The sequence below is a fragment of the Protopterus annectens genome, chromosome 2.part0, assembly GCF_019279795.1.
Source record: "Protopterus annectens isolate FY-2018-M chromosome 2.part0, PAN1.0, whole genome shotgun sequence".
NCBI classification, from domain to species: domain Eukaryota; kingdom Metazoa; phylum Chordata; order Ceratodontiformes; family Protopteridae; genus Protopterus; species Protopterus annectens.
Genome location: NC_056728.1, coordinates 1,633,855,893 through 1,633,879,339, shown reverse-complemented (window position 1 = coordinate 1,633,879,339; position 23,447 = coordinate 1,633,855,893). Strand labels below are relative to the sequence as shown.

The 23,447-nt window shown below is 40.5% G+C and overlaps 1 protein-coding gene across 1 annotated transcript in view; it reads left to right on the top strand.

The window, feature by feature from the left end:
* The window catches only part of HPGD (15-hydroxyprostaglandin dehydrogenase), a 627,924-nt gene that overhangs the window by 493,175 nt on the left and 111,302 nt on the right, over positions 1-23,447 (top strand). Inside the window, exon 6 of the mRNA XM_044061709.1 lies at positions 18,863-19,026. Coding sequence (XP_043917644.1) covers positions 18,863-19,026 — 164 coding nt within the window. The remainder of the gene's footprint in view (positions 1-18,862; positions 19,027-23,447) is intronic.

Below are 23,447 nucleotides of genomic sequence, written 5' to 3'. Positions count from 1 at the left end.
TGCCTATATTCCTAACATTCCTATTGTTTATCACAGTTGGATCACCTTTTAATAGTGGGGAATATTGCGTATTCCGTTTTCTCATTACATCCCTTTTTATATTCTTAATTAGTTCAGTGGGATACCCTCTTTCCTTGAAAAAACCTTGTATTTTGTCCATTTCATACCTACACTCTTTATTATCACTAGTCATCCTAGAGGCTCTGACCATTTGCCCCTTAATAATGTTCCTTTTTAAATATAGGGGGTGGTCACTTTGGAAATGAACGTAAGTGTTAGAAAAACAACTTTTCCTGTATACCCTTGATTGATATTGCTTGTCTTCTCTATTCTTTATTAGAGTTACATCAAGGTAGTCTGCATACTCCATATTGTACTGATAAGTAAACTCTAAAAAATTAGTAGTCTCATGTATATATTGTATGAATTCCTTAATCAAGGCTGTATCACCATTCCAAACAATAAAATATCATCCAAAAATCGGAAGTATTGTTTTATGTAACTCCAAAATTTGGATTTAAATACAAATTCACGTTCCCAGTAGAGCATTATAATGTTTGCATAGATTGGGGCACAGGCTGATCCCATAGCCACCCCCCCAATCTGATGATATATGTCCCCCTGGAAATAAATAAAGTTGTTCTTCAAAACTACTTCAATGTATTCTAATACTAATCTAAAGTCTATATTATTTAAAAATTTGAACTCTATTAACATTTCCTCAAACCATTTAAGTCCAGTACTGTGAGGTATTACTGAGAAAAGGTCTTTAACATCGATGGTAATAAACCCATAATTGTCATCATAGGGGATAGTATTAAATTTTTCCAAAAAATCCCATGAATCTATTAATATATGGGGATAATAATTATATAAAGGTTTGAGTTTGTTATCTACAAATATTGCTAGTGTTTGTGTCTTAGAACATTGGGAAGTAACGATAGGCCTAAGTGGGGGATTTTGTACGTCCTTATGTATCTTGGGTATCCCAAAGACCTCAGGGATTACTGGTTTAGGTACCCTCAAAAATTTATATAAATCCAGGTCTATAAAACCTTGCATCAAATTATCTTCCAAGTAATGATCAATTTTACTGTACCAGATGTTCATCTCATTCCTTGATGCTATTTGATATCTATCACCCTGCCTCAAAATTTCAACCATCCTGTTTGTGTAGTCCCAGTGGTCCATCAAGACTACCCCGCCCCCCTTATCAGGCTTCATGATTCTAATTCTTTCATTGTCCTGAAACATTTTTAACACTTTGGCTTCTTCATCCGTTAAATTCACTTCTTCCCTGTCTATTTTATGTAATAGGTAACCCTCCCTAACCATATTAAAGTACAGTTCTCAAAATTGGAAATATCATTGTGTAGGGTGGGTTAAAAATACTTCTCCTTTTAAGCCCTTGGCAGCTATTTGCTTCTTCACTTTGAAATATATTCTTTAAGTTTAACTTCCTCGCAAATAACTTTATATCCAGTAATATATTCTCAATTTTGGGTTTCTGTGTAGGTATAAAAGAAAACCCTTTTGTAAAAAGCTTAAAAAACTCCATTGTAACTTCTAGGACAGTGAAGTTATAAATGTTAAAATTATCACATGTAAAAACTTTGCACATAGTAATTCCTTCATTTTCAAGTGTACCGTTTACCACATTATCACCTAACTCAATTACATTGCCATCTGTTTTGTTGTCTGGACATCCTAAATGTAATTTCACCATAGGGAAAATTCCTTCACTACTGTGTTCATATTCTATATGTACATCGGGTTCCTTGTAATCTCTAATCCATTCAATTCAATGGGTTCAATTGCACCTACCTGTATCTGTTCCCCTTGTTGTTTCCTGTAGGGGTTGTCCCCGTTGCTTCTGCATATGTGTGTATCTGATTCCCATTCTGATTCCTTAATCTCTCTGATCTTGAGGTCCCTCCCCATTACTTCCCCTAAAGGGTCATCCTGGTTCATTCCATCATTGTCACTAATATTATTTGTATTCATATTCATATTCGTATTCATATTCAACCCCTGATTCCCATACCATGTGTTGTTTTCCCCAAAAGTATTCCTGTATTGTCCGACTAAATTACTCCTATTGTCCCTACCATTCTGTCCCAAATTCTGGTACCTTGAAAATCTTCTATTAGTTTTGTGGGGATCTATGTAAGCCCTCCCTTCTTGATAGTCACATATATCCCAGTCCATTTTCTTTAGTTTCCTTTTGTGATTAACCAACACATTGTTATCGACATCATGCAGTACTTTATGATATATTTCTTTATACTCTTTAATAGTAAAAAGTAAATCATTCCTGATTTCTTTTTGAATTGCATCAATTCTCTTTTTACTATCAGTCAAAATGTCTGTATTACTATTAATCATAGCTTTTAAACTTTGAATACCACATTCATTTAAAATATCAGAGATGGTTGCAAATAACTCACCATTTCCCCGTATGTTGTTGAGGTATTTATTTAGCCTAAGGCCTTTAGGCACTATTTTACGTTCTACACATTGAGACAAATACCAATTGTCCAGGCTTAAATTCCTGTATCTATTCAGTTCAAATTCAAGGTCTTACAATTGTCCTTGTAGCAACTACAGTCTTGGCGTACATTAACCATTCCATCCTCCACCTTTGAAAACGACCGGTCGAGCCATTCCGTAAAGTCTACTTCATTGTAGCAGTCCAATCCACGCTGTTTGGCTCGCGTTTCGGCCTTATTGCCATTATCCCCGCTTGAACCTGGTAGAATACCTTGTGTACCATTGTCGTGGTTGGAATCACGGCATCTGTTCTCCCTCACACCTCCGGTCCTCACACCAGAAGTATCCGCCGCTTCCGGACTACGCTGTGCACAAGGAATGGATCCGCTCGACCCAGGTGACTGATTCACACATGTTCCTCCCTCCGAATGCGCTCGTATAAGCCGAACGAGTTGGCTTAACAGTGAAGTCATGCTTACTCAACCTGATGGACTTTTTTGAAAATGTCACCAAAACAATGAAGAAAGGTAATGGTGCACACAACATACCTCTACCTGGCCAAAGCTTTTGACATAATCCACTGCTCAGAGGCATAGTAGAAAAGCTAAATAAACTGGTAATAAATCCCTACATCACCCACTTGATGCAGGAGATCAAAATAGGGGAAGCTACCGCCATAAACAGATGAGTGACCAGTGTAATCCCAGGGTGCAGTGCTGGGACTTCTCTGTTTTTTGTCAACTACTCGCTAATATTAAATGGCTCTGGATGACTAAGGTTGCAGATGGCTGCAAGTTAGGAACAATCTCTAAATCCCCAAATGACTTAGCCATCCTGCAGAACGGTTTGTCCCAGGCAAATATCTGGTGCCAAAATCATGCACTGAAACTAAATACCAAAAAAATACATTATTGTATCCTTCAGGAAGTCATCTACCTTGGAGAATTACCACACTGACAATACATCCCTAAGAATCAACCCAATTGTTTGGGATTCGGAAACTTATGTGTACAGTGAAATCTCATTTAAGTACCTGCTGAACTCAAATCAGAGAGTGTGAACTGCTTGTTAACTTTATTCTGTACAGAGTTAAGACACCGTATTTTTTTTTTTTTTGCCCTGGATTAGTGGAGTCAAATGCCTCTATTTAAAATTATAAAGGAGATTCCCCCAACCTACGGGATTTTGTCATTTTGATTGGTATCTCCAACAGCATAACCTTAGCTTTGGAGCTATCTGAATGGAAGCCAACTTGTTAGGACCAGGATTTTATCTTAAAGTTCATACTGTACTGTACTGTAGCAGAGCATCAGAAGACATGCAAATTACTAAATCAGCAGTACAGAGGATGTTGAATATAGAGAAAACATCAAGAAGCATGGTATTATAGAGTACACTAAACAGACGTAATGGATACCTTGTGGTATTTCCATTTTTATAACAAAAAATATTACCGTGTAATGCCAAAACATAACCTTTACAAATATTCATTTTATGATATTAGAACATAATTTGTTAATGCGTTTGGAGAAGAAATAAAAAAATTGCTGCAAATGAAAGAAGCAATCTATGTAATTATCAAATGCGTTAGTGAATGGAAAATAATTTTTATATTAAATGTGCACTTTAGTATAATTCTTTAAACATCTAATGATTATACCTCTGAACTGTCCAGTTTTTCAGAGAATGTCCAGTTTTTTTTATTCATAGTTTTGGTCTGTTTCTCATAAAATTGTGTTTTTCTGGCAGAACACTGACAAATCATTGAGGATTACCATCAGAAAATAATGACAGACATTTGAGCTTCTGACTTCATACTCTTTCAGAAAATTCATGCTAATGCAAAACCTGCTATTCTATCAACTAAGTTGTAAGAGCAATATTTAAAAAATGTCATTATTTTTGGGCCTTTGTCACCCCATTATTTACAACTTTGTCCAGATTTCTTCCTCTGAGAAGTTGAGAGGTATTCATTTATAAAAATGCATTTGAATAGTGATTTTCATATGACTTGCGATGGCCCTCCACTGGACTAGTAATCAAGGAGCCTCAGTCTTCGCCCCTGGCAACAGTGGGGGAACGTTCACTGGGAGGATGATAGGTACACACACAGTATTTCCAGATGCAGCTCTTTGCTTCAAGTGCAGTTTCCCTTAAGAGCACACAGAGACCACAGTCAGTCCGGGGCTGGTTTCTCCCTTTTTCCTCCAGATCCCCAGTAAGACTCCCCACTGGCACAGCTATAAAGTTGATATTAGAACATAATTTGTTAATGCATTTGGAGAAGAAATCAAAAAATTGCCGCAGATGAAAGAAACATTCTATGTAATTATCAAATGTGTTAGTGAATAGAAAATAGTTGAGTCCTTAGCCAGAGTTCCAAACCAAGTCCTTCAACACTCTCTCTGTCCAACCAGTGCTTAGTGCCCCCACCCAAGTAGCTGACACACACTCTTGGAGATTTATTTTCCATGCACACAGACACACACACTCGCACATGCACACACGCACATGCACATGCGCACACACACACACACACACACACACACACACACACACACACACACACACACACACACACACACACACACACACACACACACACACACACACACACACACACACACACATGCACACACCAGGAAAAGGCTGTCACAGGTTTACTAGCTATGCCCCTGTCTGCCCAGACTATAAGGTAGTTATCACTGCCACCACAACCCCTTATCAGCAACTTTAAGGCCCTTAACAAATGGTGTCCAATTTTACTGTGTAATATTAACACTAATATAAATGGTAGTTTGGCCAAGAGCAAGGCTATTAGGAGTGGCCCACATAGTGTCACCAAATAAATATGCAAGTACTCTCAAAACTTAAATATGTCTACACAGATAATCCAAAATTAAAGGTTTAAATATATTTAATAATAAATAATAAAAGAACAAAGCACTACTAAATATATATTCACAGAGACATCAGAGTTCAAAACCACAGGAAATATTTAAAACAACATTGCAGGACAGTCTCAAATAAATAAAGAAAAATATCTAAACTAAGTTTCATCATATTCCTGAGTGAATCTAAAAGAATTATACTATAATCTAAGAACTTACTAAAAGAGCAAGGCAAATGTGGTGAATGAATCTTCTAGTTGTTGTCAGGTCCAAGACAGAATGCAGAATGCTCTTTCTCACTAAGAGACGTCTCAAAATAATATCTAAAATATTACTGCTAGGATAGCTTGCAGAATGACATCACTTCTTGTCATCTAACTACTAGTTCCCAGGCAAAGCAACCATTGATGATGTTGGCATATTTAGCATCTACCTGTAAAAATATACAGAGAAGAGCTTCTCCTCAGATCGCTGGCAGAAGGTGGAAGTCATATAATGATTACATTCATTCATGCTTTCAAGACTAGTAATTAGTTCACCCTATAGACAATACATAAAGTTTCCTAGTGTCCATCATCCTTGGGGAATATGAATATTGACTGGAACCTTGTTAATACTGCATCCCCTAGCTACTCTATAAACCTTTATGGCTTTACCCAGCTGATCACCTCGCCCACAGACCAACAAAAAAATTCCCAGAATGGCTCGGTTATTGACTGAATATTAGTATCCAACCCCCAGTGCTATCATATCACTTCCACCCTACCTAGCTCCCTTAGTGACCACTTCCCTACTTCAGTAGTAAGAAACTATGCCGATCTTAACAAGATCCACCAATACAAAGAGTCTCATAACCTTAAAAACTACAACCTGTCACCCTAAATGAATTACTGTACACTGTAAACCGGTCATTTCTACACACATTACCCCTTAATGAGGCTGTCCAAAGTTTCAACAATTTATTCCTAGAAACCCTTAACACCCTGGCTCCCAGTAGACAAATTAGGCCAAAATGTAATTATGCACTGTGTATAAAGCAGGCAACTTGATCACTTATGAACAAGAGAGACAGTGCCTGGAGAGCATGGAAAAAAATAACAACTCAACGTTCCACCTGAACCTATACAAAGAGCTTCGCAACCAAACAAAAAAGCAGGTCCTACTAGACAAAAAAAATTTTATCAAAAATCTAAGCAATCCACATTCCAACCCAAAGAAATTCTGGCACTCAGTAAACAAACTACTATCTCCAGGGATCCCCTATTCACTAAACCTCTTCCCTAACAAAGCTTCTAATGAAACTACAAGCCTACTTAACAACTTTTTCATCTAAACAATAGAAAAGCTTACTAAACCAGAAACTCTTGATATAAAGACTCCACCTCCCACTTCATCTCTTCCATCGTTCTCCCTAGCACCCATTGCAACTTCCTTCATCAGATCACTTCTTAACAAACTCAAACCCTGTTCCCCATCAACTGAAAAACTCCCTCTATTATTTCTCAGACATGCAGATGAATCCATAGCATACCCTGTATCTATACTTATCAATAGATCCATCCAAGAAAATACAGTACCAGATATCTGGAAAAAGTCTTCATAATACGCCTCCACAAGGGAGGAAATTCTGCAGAATCCTCAAATTACAGGCCTATTGCCATATTATATCCCCCTTATCGAAGATACTGGAAAAATTTATACATAGACAAATACTAAACCACCTCTTACAGGCAAACCTTATTACACCCACACAGCACGATTTCCGACCCTCACACAATACTACCACTGCCCTCCTATCTTTCACACACAACATTGCCCAAGCCAGAGGTAATAATAAACTCATATCAGCTCTATTCCTTGACCTATCCAAAGCATTTGATGCAGTTTCCCATCCCATCCACCTAAACAAACTTTCCAGCCTACAACTCTCTACCTCTACTACCTCCTGGTTTAACAGCTACCTCTCAAACAGGTATCAGTCCGTCAGATGGCAAACATCCTTCTCCCCTTTCCATCTTGTTATGACTGGGGTTCCCCAGGGTTCTATCCTGGGCCCCCTACTTTTTAGTAAAATAACCTCCATGTCTCCTGCCCCTGCTCTACCTTAATACAGTATGCAGACAATTCCACAATTATTAACATCTCCAACAATATACAAAATCTCCACACTGTCACTAAACAATCTCTGCACCTAGCAGAACAATGCCTAACTGAAAACAACCTGCTTCTCATCCCCAAAAAGACCAGGCTTCTCCTTTTCCTTCCAAAAAAACTCAGTCCAGCTAAAGTAAACTTCACCATCTCATCCTTAGCTAATACAATTATCACCACAGACTCAAACACCAAATTGCTTGGCGTTACTATAAATGACCAATTAAAAGTTGACCTACATATCTTAAACTGTATCAAAAAGTCCAGTCAAAAACTAGGTGTTCTATACCACAACAACAAATATATACCTAACAAATCTAGACCTATATTGGTTCAAACATTTATTCTGCCATCACTGCTGTATGCCGCTCCCATACTTACTAACCTCCAAAATGATCTCTTAACCAAACTTGAAACCACTTATAACAAGATAGCAAGATTTGCAGCCAGTAATAGCTAGAAATCCCAGTACTGTATATCCCTGAAAAGCTTAAGATTGCCTGAGCTCCACCACATGCTTCAAATATCACAACTACAAATTGCACACAGCATCCTAAATAGCCCGAATTCCTTCCCTGCCCTTACATCCATAATTTCACCCTACATACCCAATCGTGATCTCAGAAGCACACAACAAAACCTTCTGAAGGTGACCAAGCCAAACAAAAATATTGGAAAAATACTTTACAGTAATTCAGTTGCATACTCATGGAACAAGTTTCCATTATCCCTTCACTCCACTACCAAAAGTGGCGAATTCAAAAAGCAACTAAAAATTCAGTTCCAACATGCATTGATAGGTACTTGTCAGAAAATTACGTAATGAATTTTTCTTCTTTTCTCAGTTAACATATCTGCCTGGTAGCTACCTAAACTGTCTACATATATTACTCTGTCTGCAATTAGTACCTATGCTATCAAATGTATCTTTGTTCTACTATGTCATAATGCTACTCTAAATTTCTTTTTATTTTAGGCATTGCTGCATTCCTTGTAAATAACTTAATGGTAACCAAACTTCCCAAACATATTGTTACTGCATTCTCAAAATACTGTACTTTTGCCTTGTATATATTCGTATTATATATTTCTCTGTGTTTTTGTACTAAGTATCTTACAACTTGAATTATTAGGTTTTTCCTATTTTTTTTAATTACTTTCCTGGAGCTTTTCTCCTTGTGTCTCCACTGAAAAAGGGCTGTCTGGGCCCAGTCAGACTAACGTAGTTAACAAATGTAAAAATAAATAAAATAAAGTAGTACAGACATAGTATCTCTTGCTGCATTGAAAACTGAAAGATACTATCTTTTATGGCCTAGCCATAAAGTAATTTAATTTCAGTTATTTTTCTAAAGTTTGCTGGACTGAAGTTAGCCTCCTGTATTCCAGTTTCCATTGTTAAAATATATACATTTAAACAGTTGCAATAGTGCGTGTACATTTAGGTTCATAGGTTCATAGGTAAGTATTAGGCTATCTGCCCAAGGGCATTTATAAGCCTAGCCAGAATGTGTTGGCTTTCACCACCCCCTTAGATTAGTTTCCTGTGCCTCTGTCCAGCAGAGCCATTAGTTCCCAGTGCCAATGTCCAGCAGAGCCACTGCAGTGATCCCCGGGGTAAATTTTCTGTTTCCCATCCACCCGTCAAGGTTTCTTTTGAAGAGTGTTAGTGAGGGGCTCTGCCTGATGTATATTGAAATCCTGTTCCAAAGCATGGGGAGTCTCTGGGATAGGAATGTATCCCTCCAGCATGTCCTATTTATCATTGTGGTGAGGTTTATATCTCTAGAGTGTGTGGCTCTCCGGGATTTGTTTTTTTTTTAGGTGGAGCATGTCCATCAATTCTGGGTTGGACATGGCCTTGTTTGTCAGGCAGAGGTCAACTCTGAGTAAGTGGTATGCAACCGAGTACAGCTGGAGTTTCTTGAGTCGGGCTGCATAGGGCATCTGCTTGAGGCCAGTAATCCTTTTGGTGAGGTACTTTTGTGGTCTTTCCAGCTGTTGCAAGTGTCTTGTAAGGTACATCCCAAATGGGGTGTTGTATTCTATGATGGGTCTAATGAGTGATGAGTAGAGAGGCACAGTAACCTCTTTTGTTCTAGATGCGAACCCTTTTGTGATTAGGTGGGCCACATAGAAGGATTTTCTAACCACCTTGGCAATATGATTATCAAAGGAGAGATTACTATCTACTTGGGTCCACAGATCCCTTATTACATTTTCTGTATTTAGGGGACTACCACCTATGTGGTAGTTTGCAGTTACTTTGTTTTTTCCAAAGGGGATGACTATACACTTTTTGGCATTTAGCTTGAGGCCATGATTTTGACACCAGGTATCCATCTCAGTGAGACCCATCTGGAGGGTGTCTGTATCAGCTGGAGAATCAGTTATGGCCCCTAGTTTGCAGTCGTCTGCGAACTTGGTCAGCCATAGTCCTCCTATGCATGCCTGTGCCTCTAAGAAGTATATACCGAACAGGAGGGGTTCTAGGACTGAGCCCTGTGGGACGCCACTTGTAACCGGTTTAGAGTCAGACGTAGAACCTGCAACTCTCACCATGTGTGTTCTATCCATGAGCCAGTTGGCAACCCATCTCATGACGTAGGGGTTTATGTTCAAGCTGGTGAGCTTGTCTATAATACTAGAATGGGGAATGGTGTTGAAAGCCTTTGCGAGGTCTAGGTAGGCTGTGTGGACCTCCTTTCCCTTGTCTAATGCCTTGGTAACTATCTCAAAGAAGTCCACCAGGTTTAGGAGGCATAATCTGCCCTTAACAAAGCCAAACTGGGTAGGGTCCAAGGTTTGGAGGTTCCCAATATTTCTGTTAATGAGTTCCATGATGATGCATTCCATAGCCTTGCAGACCAGGCTAGTCAGGCTTATAGGGCGATAGTTTCCGGGGTCGGTTGTGGCTCCACCTTTGTGGAGTGGGATAACTGTTGCCGTGCACCACTCTGTGGGTACATAGCCTGTAGACAGGCTGAGTTTGAACAGTGTGTTTAGGTGAGGGGTTAGTTCATTTTGGAGCTCTTGTAAGACACAGCCTGGGACACCATCCGGTCCCATTGAAGCTGTGTTTTTGGCTTTGGATAGGGCTGTTTTAACCTGTGTGTCGGTGATTGATGGGGCCCTACATTCGTCTGGTATGGTTATGGGCTCTTTAGGGGGTGAGAGGGGGATGAAGTTTGCACTAAACCTGTCTGCCAGAATGTTGGCAATATCAGTCGGTTCAGTGTATTTTGTCCCATTCTGTAATAATTCAGAGCAGATCTGAGAGTTTCCACTTAGGTTCTTGGCATAGCTAAAGAACGCTTTGTGGTTATCTTTGGAGTCATTGGCAATTTTTCTTTCAAAACTAGCCTTGGATGATTTAATGAGGGATCACAGTTTCTTGCTGATACTGATCAGGAATGTCTTTCCTTCTTGGGATTTTTCTCTTTTCTGTACTAGTTTCCTCCTTCGGTTGTATAGCTTGTTTATGGCAGAGGTCCACCAGACTGGTTTCCTTTTTTTGGAGGAGTGAGTCTTGGTTTTACTTGGGATAGCACAATACGTGCATTCCTGCAGATGCTCATAGAGTGCCTTTGTAAAGGTTTCAGCAGCCTGGGCAGCATTGTCCTTTAGCATGGGCGCTGTGAACCTTTCCACCTCAATCTTAAGTAACAGGAAATTTGCTTTTGAAAAGTTTTTCACGGTGGTTTCCTTGATTGGGGGTGGGGGCGGAATGTGGATATCCAGAATGATTAGTCTATGGTCTGATCTAACCAGCGAGAGGTTGACCTCCGGTTTGGAACACCAGTCATCCATGTTGGTGATGACCAGGTCCAATATGTTGTTCCCTCTGGTGGGGGTGTTGACCAGTTGATCCAGGGCATTCGAGTTTATAAATTCTAAGAAGCGTTGGGCAAGGGAGTTAGTACTTGTGTAGTTCTCCCAGTTTATGTTTGGGTAATTGAAATCACCCAGTGTTAGGGTGTTTGGTAGGACCTTCATATTTCCCAGTGTCTCCAAAAATATGGAATGGGGGGTCCTAGGCCATGGTGGGTGATCTGTAGCAAGCTACAATTTGGATTGCAGTTTTGCCCATTGTTAGTTGCACATGGATGATCTCTGATGCATTGTGCTGCACCACTAACCTGGAGGTGTGGTTATCCTTGATGAATATGGATACACCCCCGCCTTTTGTGTTTCAGCTCTGGTGCTGTGGCCGAAAGGTATGGTATGAGTTATAGCCTAGTAGTGCTGGGGTGCTCTCAGGAGGCTTAAACCAGTTTTCTGTTACTGCACAGATGTCGATGTTCTCCATTCTCTTCTCTTCCAGTAGGGCACACTGTGGTTACATTTCAACACAGTTGCAATAGTGTGTGTACATTTCTGTTTTCTTCCAGTAGGGCACACTGTGGTTACATTTCAAACACAGTACTCTACAAATACCTTTTCAACACACATGTCTGTACAAGCAGTTTGATATACACATGACATACAGTTCTAATACATTTGTAACACAAGTATCTTATATAAATAATTTTGATATTAACCAGTGACATATAATTATTTACAAAATTCCAGCTAGCTGGGCTAGCAGTATCTCATTTCATCACACTTCTTCCCCTACTTCAAAGACTCAAACTAGTTTTTCAAATGACCCTTGAGAAACATTGCTTGAGAGGAGTAAGCCTATCTGGGAATACGTTACCCCATTCTCTGTCTTGAGATTACAGCTACCTTGGAATTGCTGACAGTTACAGTACAGTAAAGTGCTGCGCTGTCATATCATATGCCTGCAACCCAAGGCTCCACCATAGTTACATAGGATTGTGCTCACTGGCTTCCTGTAGAAATGGATCCCCCTCAGGCTCCTCCTGGCGCCTACTGCAAATACTTAGCACCAGGACCTCCCAATCATGGTAAGGTTTCATCATGTTAACATGGTACAGTTTGTGTGCCTAGCTCCTGCCTAACAGTTCTACCATGTAGTTAACTTCACTGACCTTCCTTACCACTTTGAGGGTCCCTCCCAAACTGCCTGCAGCTTATTGTGTCTGACAGGAATGAGCACCATCACCCGCTGTCCACAGCAAACTCTCTGATTCAAGAATTCCTGTCTTACCAGACCTTCTTATGCTGTTGGGCTTCTGCCAGGTTCTCCTTGACCAAGCCCATAAGTTCCCTGAGCCTTGTACTGAGGTTTAGGATGTATGCCACAACAGACTCCTTGTGGGATTCACACTCACCCTCCCACTCATCATGAATCAAATCTAGAGGTCCCCTCACCCTATGCCCATGCAGCAACTCAAATGGTGAAAAACCTGTGAATTCCTGTGGCACCTCTCTGTAAGCAAGCAATATATGGAGTAAATATGTCTTCCACTTCCTCTAAAACTGGTTGGCAAATGCTCATAGCATGGTCTTTAGTCTAGAGTTTAACCTCTCCACCAGAGCATTCGTCTAGGGATGGTAGGGGGTGGTCTTTAGGTGCTTCACCCTACAGTGCTTCCACAGACAAGCCAGCAGGTCTAACATGAAATTGGCACCTCTGTCCATCAGTATTTCTTTTGGGAATCCTACCCTGCTGACAATCTCTAACAAAGCATTTGCCACCTTTTCTGCCTCAATGGAGGACAAAGCCACCACCTCAGGGTATTTGGTAGCATAATCTACTATCACTAGGATATACTTCTTCCCTGTGGAACATGGAGTACTCAGGGGTCCCACAATACCCATAACTACCTTCTGAAATGGCTACTCAATTGCATGTACAGGCATCAAAGGAGCTTTCACCTTCTCTCCTGCCTTGACTACTTTTTGGCACTGCTTACAGGTCCTGCAGTACCCTTTTAAATCCCGGGAAATCCCAGGCCAATAAAAGTTCCACATAATACATTTTTGGTATGCTTTATGCCCATATGACCTGCAAATGAAATGTCATGGGTTAAGGCTAGAAGTGCCAGATGGTAGGCTCTGGGCACTACCAACTGTATTACCTCACCCTCTAGCCCTCCCTCGGGGGCCCACTGTCTGTACAGTAACCCTTTGTCCCAATATGCAGATTCCATTTTCCTTGAGAATCAGGTGCCTCCCTGGCTACCTCTCTAAAGCCTTGTAATATAGGATCTGAGGGCTGAGCCTGTCTCAACTCTCTCTTTGTAACCCTTTCCAGCTCCCCTTCCATGGGAAATCTAGTATCCTCTGACAGCAGTGTCTCACTGTCAGCTTGGGTACTACTACTCACTTAGGCCCTTGCAGTCATTCTATCCAAGGGAACATCAGTATGCACCAGCAGCTGTGGCTCACCTTCAGTCTCACTGCCATAGGGTAGCTCCATCTCTGAAGTAATCACCTCACCAGTCCCGGCTTCAAGTGTGTGGTCTGTCTGTCTCCAAGCCTGCCTGCGTGTAACTGCATGCATGCAAGGTACTGCATTATCAAAATAATTCCCTATCAGGACATCTGCAGGGATATCCTCAAACAAAACTACTCTCTTACTTCCTTTTCCATCCTCCTAATCAAGGTGAACCCAAGCCAAGGGTATTTTGAATGGGGCAGCACTAGGTATCCCTTACCTGTGCAGTGCTGCCCTGCATGCTAGGTACAGGTCTCCCTTTTCCCCCAACTCATCTACAGTGTTGCATTCTCTGTCTGCCAACCAGATTCTCATGTCCTCAGGCAAAGTGCTAAGGGCTCATTCCCTCACCAAAAGGTCTGCCAGCCCTTCAAAAGTGGTGACCTGACACCCACTCACCCACCTATGAAAATAAGTGCTTAACTCAGCAATATAATAGCACACACTTTAATATGCCTTGCGTCTATGCTCGTGAAACTTTTTTTCTATAAGCTTCAGGTGTTAACTTAAAACAGTCTAATAAACAATTTTTAACTGTTTTATAATTTAAGCAATTAGTATCAGACAATTTAGAAACAGTATTTACAGCTTAACCATTGACTAAGGGGGTAAGGAACCATACCCAGAGCCCTTGGTCAGAATTATAGTGTTTACAAACTCTTTCAAACATATGAATAAAACTGTCAAAATTATCACCGTCTGTAAATTGTGGAAGAAATTTCTGACTTTTATTGCTTTTGGGGTTTGGTTATTCCCTTCCCCATTACCTCCATGACCCTGGCGAAGAGTCAGTATCTCCTTTTCATGTTGCCTCTGCCTCTTATTTTCTTCAGCCTCCAAATGCCTCAGTCTCTCATTTTCTTCAGCCTCCAAATGCTGCAGTCTCTCTGTTAATTCTATTACCAACTATTTGGTCTCCAGTCTCTTTAACTCCAGATAGATTTTTACGTACTCTGAGGCAAAGTTGAACTGTCCATTTTCTGATAGTTGTACATCCCCAAGGCCAGTCTCATTGTCTTCCTGGTTGCTGGTCTGTGATGCAGTTGTGGTTAAGGCTGCAACCATTTCTCCTTTAGTCAGGTTGGCATGCCCCAGTCCTTTGGCTTGGCACATCTCAGCCAACTGGCTCCTTGCTAGCTTGCCATAATCCTCTGCTGACATCCTTGCATGCTCTCGCTGACTAATTAAGCTAACAAAAAATAAATAAAACTATTGTGATATGAAACTATGAATGTCCACTGTGCGGCTGCTTGAGAGTACAATCACCTTCTTTAGTGACCACTGTTTACAGGCCACAAGAGTTCAATATCCACACCACTGAATCCCAATATGTGATGTGGTGATCCCACCACTGCCCACCAAATGTGATGTGGATATCCCACCACTGACAACCAAAATGTGATGGCCCTCCACTGGATCAGTAATCAAGGAGCCTCATTCCTCACCACTGGCAACAGTGGGGAAATGTTTACTGAGAGGATATAGGTACACACACAGTATTTCCAGATGCAGCTCTTTGCATCAAGTGCAGTTTCAATTAAGAGCACACAGAGACCACAGTCAGTCTGTGGCTGTTTTTCCCTCTTTCTCCAGATTCCCAGTAAGACTCCCCCACTGGCACAGCTGTAGCATTGAATCCTTAGGCAGGGTTCCAAGTCAAGTCCTCCAACACTCTCTCTGTCCAACCAGTACTTTATGTCCCTGCCCAGGTAGCTCACACACACACACACACACACACACACACACACACACACACACACACACACACACACACACTCTTGGAGATTTGTGTTATACACACACACACACACACACACACACACACACACACACACACACACACACACACACACACACTCACACACTTGGGAAAGGCTGGCACAGGTTTACTAGTTATGCCCCCTTCTGTCCAGACTGTAAGGTAGTTACCACTGCCACCAGAACCCCATATCAGCTACTTTAAGGCCCTTAACAAAGGGTACCCAATTTTACTGTGTAATAATAATACTAATACAAATGGTTGTTTGAACAAGATCAAGGCTATTAGGAGTGGCCCACACAGTGTCACCTGACCAAGAGCAAGGCTATTAGGAGTGGCCAGCCTAGTGTCACCAAATAAATATGCAAATTGTTGCTCATCCAGTCAGGATAAAATAGACAAGTCTTTGTGGGTTCTGTTCAAGCAGCTTTATTATGTACAAACACATCAGGATTGAGGCTTAATAACTAACTTTAACTTAGATAAATCTATAAGCAAATTAGGTATTACACTCATACATGCTCACTCTCTGGCTGCACTCTCAAAATGGCACTGAACCTAGCACATGCTTGCTACTTATGTGCATGTGCTGTCCTTGAAAGCTTCTTAAAGGTACAACACACACACACACACACACACACACACACACACACACACACACACACACACACACACACACACACACACACACTGTTCTACACAAGTACTCTTAGAACTTCAATATTTCTACACAGATAGCCACAATGAAATGTTTAAATATATTTAACAATAAATAATAAAAGAGAAAGACACTACTAAATATATATATATTCACAGTTCAAAACCACAGGAATTGTTTAAAACAACATTGCAGGACAATGTCAAATAAAGAAAAATATCTAAACTAAGCTTCAATATATTTCTGACTGAATCTAAGAGAATTATACTAGAATCTAACAACTTACTAACAGAGCAAGGCAGATGTGGTGAATGGATCTTTTAGTTGTTGTCAGGTCCAAGACAGAATGCAGAATACTCTGTCTCACTAAGAGACTTCTCAAAATAATATCTAAAATATTACCGCTAGGATAGCTTGCAGAATTATATCACTTCTTGTCATCTGACTCCTAGCTCCCAGACACAACAACTATTGATGAAGCTGGCAGTGTTTAGCATCTATCTGTAAAAATTTGCAGACAAGGGCTTCTCCTCAGATCTCTTGCAGATGCTAGAAGTCATAAAACAATTGCATTCCTTAGTGCTTTCAAGACTAGTAATTAGTTCACCCTAAAGACAATACAGAAAGTTTCCTAGTACAAACATTGTGTCTCTTGCTGCACTGATAACTGAAGGATACCTTCTTTTATGGCATAACCATAACATAATTTAATTTCAGTTATTTTTCTGAAGTTTGCCAGACTGAAGTTAGCCTCCTGTATTCTAGTTTTAATAGTGCATATACATTTCTGTTCTGTTCCAGCAGGGCACACTGTAGTTACATTTCAAACACAGTACTCCACAAATAGCTTTTCAACACACATGTCTGTACAAGCAGTTTGATATACACATGACACAGTTCTAATACATTTGTAACACAAGCGTCTTATATAAATCATTTCAATATTCACCAATGACAAATAATTATTTACAAAATTCAAGCTAGCTGGGCTGGCAGTATCTCCTTTCATCACACGGCTGTATAGATTTAACCTCCTTGAAATCAGAAGACAGGTTTCCAGTAAATATTTACATTTATTCTTATCAGTAAAAGCTATACTGAACAAAACTTTATTGTGGGAACAACTGAAAGGTGTCTGGGTATTATCAGATGTGAGTGGTCTGTCTGTCAAAAAGATTTCTCTCCATTTTAATCAGCAACATTCTTCTTGCCTGCTTCCTCAATAAATGTATTTTATTTTATTTTACATTTATTTACCGGGAAAGTCCGACTGGATATATGTCCATTTTCAGTGGAGGCCCAGGGAGAAAAGCTCCAAATCATTTAGTTACAAGGTTACAGCAGTTTCTTCAAGAATTTACACATCGTTATTTACATTGAAAAAGTTATACAAGAGTTATTTACAATGTTATAGCATTGTTCCCAAAGAGAAATAAAGCCAATTGTTTTAGGGTTATAGGGAGATGTTTGTAAGTAACACAATCTTGAGGGTTTGCACCTGCCAGCTCAGTTTTACTAACACAGTGCAGAAAGTGTAACTAGACTGAGTGCAGTCATGATAATATGTTCAGACCAAAGGGCGTGCTGTTTAGGACAACAGTCCCATTGTTGACAAAGCTATGCATAATCACCTTAGAAATATGGGGTAACAGAGACGTCATTCTGTACAAGTAGACAGTTGCAGCACTTATAGCAAGGTTGGGATGGCATGGGCATTTACATACCTTCTGCACCATGGTCTTTTAGGGCTCCCTGAGAGAAGTGTAAGGCCCTTACTTGCAAGTTCCATAAATAGAAAAAACAAACTTGAGATTTTCAAGAAATTAACAGAAAACGTTTAAAGATCACTGTAACAGCATGAAAACATTTTTGCAGGTGGGCTTTACCTCCGTCATAACCTGACATGGGGAGTAGAGACCCACACACCTACTTCTTGAATACACCAACACTGACATCACTGCATCTTGGAGTTGAGGAAATGTTCCATGATTGCCCATATTAACACTTGCTGTTTCTCTTTTCTAAGGATCATAGTTACAGACCATGAAATTTCATCAGGCACCAGTATAGGAATTTACTGTGTTTACCTTCCTGAACCTTGCCAATGAGGTGATACTAAATGTTAGAATTCCATTACAATGTCTTTTTGTACAGTGCATTCCTAAAAATTGTCACATGATATGCAGGGTTGTAACAATACATTTTGCAAAGTGTTGTGATGTAAGGTGTACAATGAACAGAAATTGTTCACTATTTTATTCCTGTTCATGAACTGTAGAAAATTTGTACTGTGGAGCTTAAGGATTTGTAGATTTTCTGTCTGACTCCTAGCTATACATATCTCTAGTATCAAGCTGACTTGTTTTTCAAGAAATAGTTGATTTTCCAAGAGGTGCTTGTAGGTTTTGCATATATTATACATACTTAGGATTAGCATTTACTTCAAAGAAATTGATCCTTTCCATAGAGGAGTACCTGTGTTTAAATTTTAAAAGTACAACTAGAAGAAAACATTGGTTCAGTGAAATTAATTAATAATTTAAGTAAAATGTATTTTCATATTGCAGGCAGATTCTGCAAAATGGAATTACGGTGTACAGATAAATGCTGTCTGTCCAGGATTTGTCAATACAGGAATCCTTCAGACAATTGAAAAAGAAGAAATAATGGGAAAATACTATAAATACAAGGATGATATTAAACAAATGATGGATTTCTATGGTATTCTGGAGTAAGTATAAACAGTTATTTCATAGGAAATGGGAAACCAGAAACTTGCATATATTGTATGTACAATTACGTGTTCATGTGTGCATGAATGTCCTTGTGTGCTAGTGTGTGTGTGTGTGTGTGTGTGTGTGTGTGTGTGTGTGTGTGTGTGTGTGTGTGTGTGTGAGCATTTATCTGTGTCTGTGTGAGTTAGAATACACATCTGACAGATTTGTGTTTTTATATTTTTGTGAGAATACTCATAGCTTTACAAAAATATAAGAAAAGTAAAATTAACGATTTGATCCTCAGAAATGAATCTAGCATTTTTTGGAAAACTCTAGTATTTTAGGTCAGTGTGCAAAACAAGTCATAATAATAACCAGCTATTAAAATTAACCAGATACCTGAAATCTTGCACATCCTTACCTTTATTTCATCATGAAAATACACTTCCATTCAAACGCATCTTTCCTCTCCAAAGTGGTCTGACTCTGATTTTATTTCAGTTATTTTCCTCCCTTCAAGCAGGCCTGTAATCTTTTCCACTGATCAATCTGTTACTCATAACTCACCCGTGTGTTTATTGGATTGTATTGCTACATATGAAGAAGGTGATTCCTAAACATTAGGTGCTGATTTACTTTGATACTAAGGGAAATGGCCAGAGCTGTGGGTGCTGTGACAACTCAGCTTTTTAGTATAATTTATAATTTTACAATTATATACAAACTGCAATTTTAAAATAATAAAAAATACTGTCTGATAATTAGACTCCTTTAGTTTAGGGACATTAGAATAATTGAGGTATTGATGGAGTCATTTCTGTTAATTATCAAATACATGATGAAAATCCCTCCAGGAGTGAGATGTTATACTGTTTATTAACAATCTGTCTCATTTCTCTCCCTGTCACATACCAGTGGGCTACAACTAGTCAATCCATAGCCTGTTGCGGTGTGATGTAAGTAGTGACAGTAAGTATTACTTCTATCACAATAATCATAGTCAGTCATCAAAGCCGCACACAGTCAGAAAGTGACTATCTTTGGGTATTAAGGAAGTAGGTTATATTTGTGAAAGACAAGGGGTATTATTTTTAGAGCAGTTTTAATTATCAGTATGTTTTTTATAAAGGTGCATTACATGTATCTGAGGCCATAAACTAAAATACGTTACTGTGACAGTTATTTCTGTCACTCTTTTTACAACCAAACACCACTGTGCATGAGATAAAATGTATCTGTCATTTGGTATGGGAAGACAGGCTCTGTGTGAAAGCAAGGTATATTGCCTTTTGTTTATCACTGTTAAATGGTTATTCATATGGCATGACATTAAGGGATAATGCATGTGTCTGGAAACGAAAGCAAAAACTTAAAACATGCTACAATAACCATTATTTCTTTCACATTCATGCATCAGAAGTGTACACAGTCAGAAAGTTGCTATTGTTGGTCAGTAGAGAGGTAGGGCTGGATTTACGAAAGCTTGCACGGAGTGCAAGAAGAGTGTAGGAGCTCACGGAGGCAATATGTCTGCCGTGCGATCCAGGTACAGCCAGCAGGGGCATGCACGACAGCTGCTAAAGTTACTCTTGCACGGACAGCGTCATGGTATGCAAATTACCTAATTTGCTGCTAAAAGCTATGCAAATTAGGTAAATTTGCAATCCAGGAAACACTAACTTGTCCGTGGAAGATTAGTGTTATCTGCAGAAATGTACTTCGTTGGTAACGGAGTACCATTCTGCAAATAGCTAAACGGAGCTATGACAGCTCCAAATAAAGGATGCATACAGTTGAGGAAGCATGCCAATGGCCAAATATAAGGCCATTGGCATTTATAAATGTTTAAAATTATTAAAATCTAACTTTTTTTCCATGATCTCCGATGTTTAAGCATAGCACAGCACCACCCAAACGTGTGGCGCTTTAAAAAACAAGAAAATAATTTAAAAATAGCCAAAATTGCCATTTTCACTAAAAAGCTTATCCTGCCATGCAGGTGAATGGCAGGCTGAAGACAACATGGCCACTGAGTAGTGGTTGCTAAGGGGGGAAGTTCAGTGTGAGAGATGTAACCATGCATTAGTAGGCAATCCTATGCAAATGAGGATAAGGATAGTGAATCCCAATTTTCCCCAGCATGTGAGCCATGTCCCAAGAGTGTAAGTGTAGGAGTAGGTGAGTAGTAGAGTAGAATATAGGTAACATCATGAGGGGGTGTGTCAGAAAGGCTGTAAGCTTATTGGAGCACAGTGTCTTGTGTTTGCCCTGAGTTGCTCAGGATTGCAAGAGGCGTGTCTACAGTTGTCCTTTTTGAAAACCAGAAACCAAAGGTGTACGCCGTGAATATATCTGAAATTTCTTGCAAACGTTCACACAGCGTGTGTGTGTGTGTGTGCTCGTGTGCGCTCGTTTGTGTGGCGCTGCCCTGGGCAGAAATAGAAAGGGAAAAGGAAGGAAAAGAAATAGTAGGAAGTTAACCAAGGAGAACTTGCAGAGCTGCCAGGTGAAATATATCAGAATCAGCCAATTACACAAGCAGCAGACTAGCCCAGCCCAGCCCAGCACTTTAAACTCTGCAAATAGCATTCCCCCCTGTTTTTTCCCAAGAACTGTGCAACACTGCAGTATACAAAGAGGGAAAGCTTAAAAACTTTAAAGTCAGACAAAATGTTAGGGGCTGCTCTTGCTATCATAAACCAACATGTGCAAGGTACTGAGGGTGGTGATGTTGCGAATGCTGCTGAGCAACCCACAGTGAGGAGACGGAGAAGAGTGTGCAAACCCAGGGTAACCTACCAAGGGCTACATGAGCTGGAGATAGTGGAGTGTTATAGCGTGGACAGACCTCCTGCAACAAATTGTTGAGCTGTGCCAGCCATGTCTCGCACACAGAACCAACAGAGGGGAGCCCATCCCAGTGGATACCAGGGTATGTGTTGGCCTAAGAATACTAGCTACAGGTACCTTCCAGAGACCAACTGGTGATATGATGGGGATTTCACAGGCATCAGCATCCAAGGTACTGCACCAGTTCCTGGATGCCATGTCAGCACATGTCGGTGAGCACATATATTTCCTCAATTCCCGTGAGGCATTGGCCAGCAATATGCATCTTTTCCACCAAATAGCAGAATACCCTGAGGTAGTGGGTGCAATAGACTGCATGCACATACATATCAAAGCACCACCCGGTGAGCGGGGTAGGGTCTACATGAACCACAAGGGCTTCCCCTCCATCAACTGCCAGGTTGTGTGCGATGCCCAGGGCATAATAATGAATGTGTGTGCTGGCTGCCCTGGAAGTTATCATGATTCCCACATCTGGCATCTGACGCAGCTGTACCAGAGATTTGCCAATGGGGGCGTCCCTGGTGGTCATCTAGTGGGGGATGCTGGATATGCACTGGAGCCATGGCTGATGACACCCATCAGAAATGCACACACACCCAAACAAGAACTCCGTAATGAGGCACACGCACAAACAAGAAACATAATTGAGCATGTGTTTGGGATGCTCAAGTCACAGTTCCGGTGCCTGGACACATCTGGTGGAGCCTTGCAGTACTCACCAACTACATGTACCCAAATTGTCATGGTATGTGCCATGCTACACAATATGATCCTGCAGAAACAGCTGCAGCAGGAACAACATGGGGCAGGGCCAAACAGCCCCCCACCATTGCCAAGGCCTGCACAGGCACAGCATGACTCGGAGGAGGAACAACCTGAGCCTGCCCCAGTAGGCAGAAGGAAGCATGCCCAGTATGCCCTGGCCTAGGCAAAGAGGCAACGCATAGCACATACACTGACTCAGTAGGAACCCTGGAAATGACACCTCTCTCTGACTCGCACATACAGTAAAATGGATGCCAAACTTGACACTACCTGTTTTCAAACATCTATAGGGAGTGTAATATGTGCATCCGACATAGGCAGCCCTGCAGCACCATCTGAGGCATGAGTCCCTATTTTAAGCAATATAAAGCACTGCTAAGCAAATTTTACCAGTATTGAGCATATTTAAATACAATTGCACATAGCTGCACACCACGCTAACCAGCACAATGTCAGGCAACGTTGGGCAATGTTGGGCAAAGTCAGGCAAAGTCAAGCAAAGTCAGGTAAACACGCTCATACCTGCTTTACTGTACCTTAACCAGTCAGGTCTGCCCAGCAGGAAAATAAAAAGCAGTGACAGGGCTCGAACTCAGAATACTGTGCATTATAGTCACAGTACTGAAGCACTAAGCCATGACAGCATTTCACTGGTATAGACACAACTTAAGTCACTTACACATACCAGTTGGGGGGGGTCACATATCTAACAGTCACAGCCAGCAGGACAATTGTAGACAAACGCAAACACAAACAAATGCTGTATCATGCCCTCTGAAGAGGCATATGAGTAACCTCCCCCCAGGCCTATGTAGAC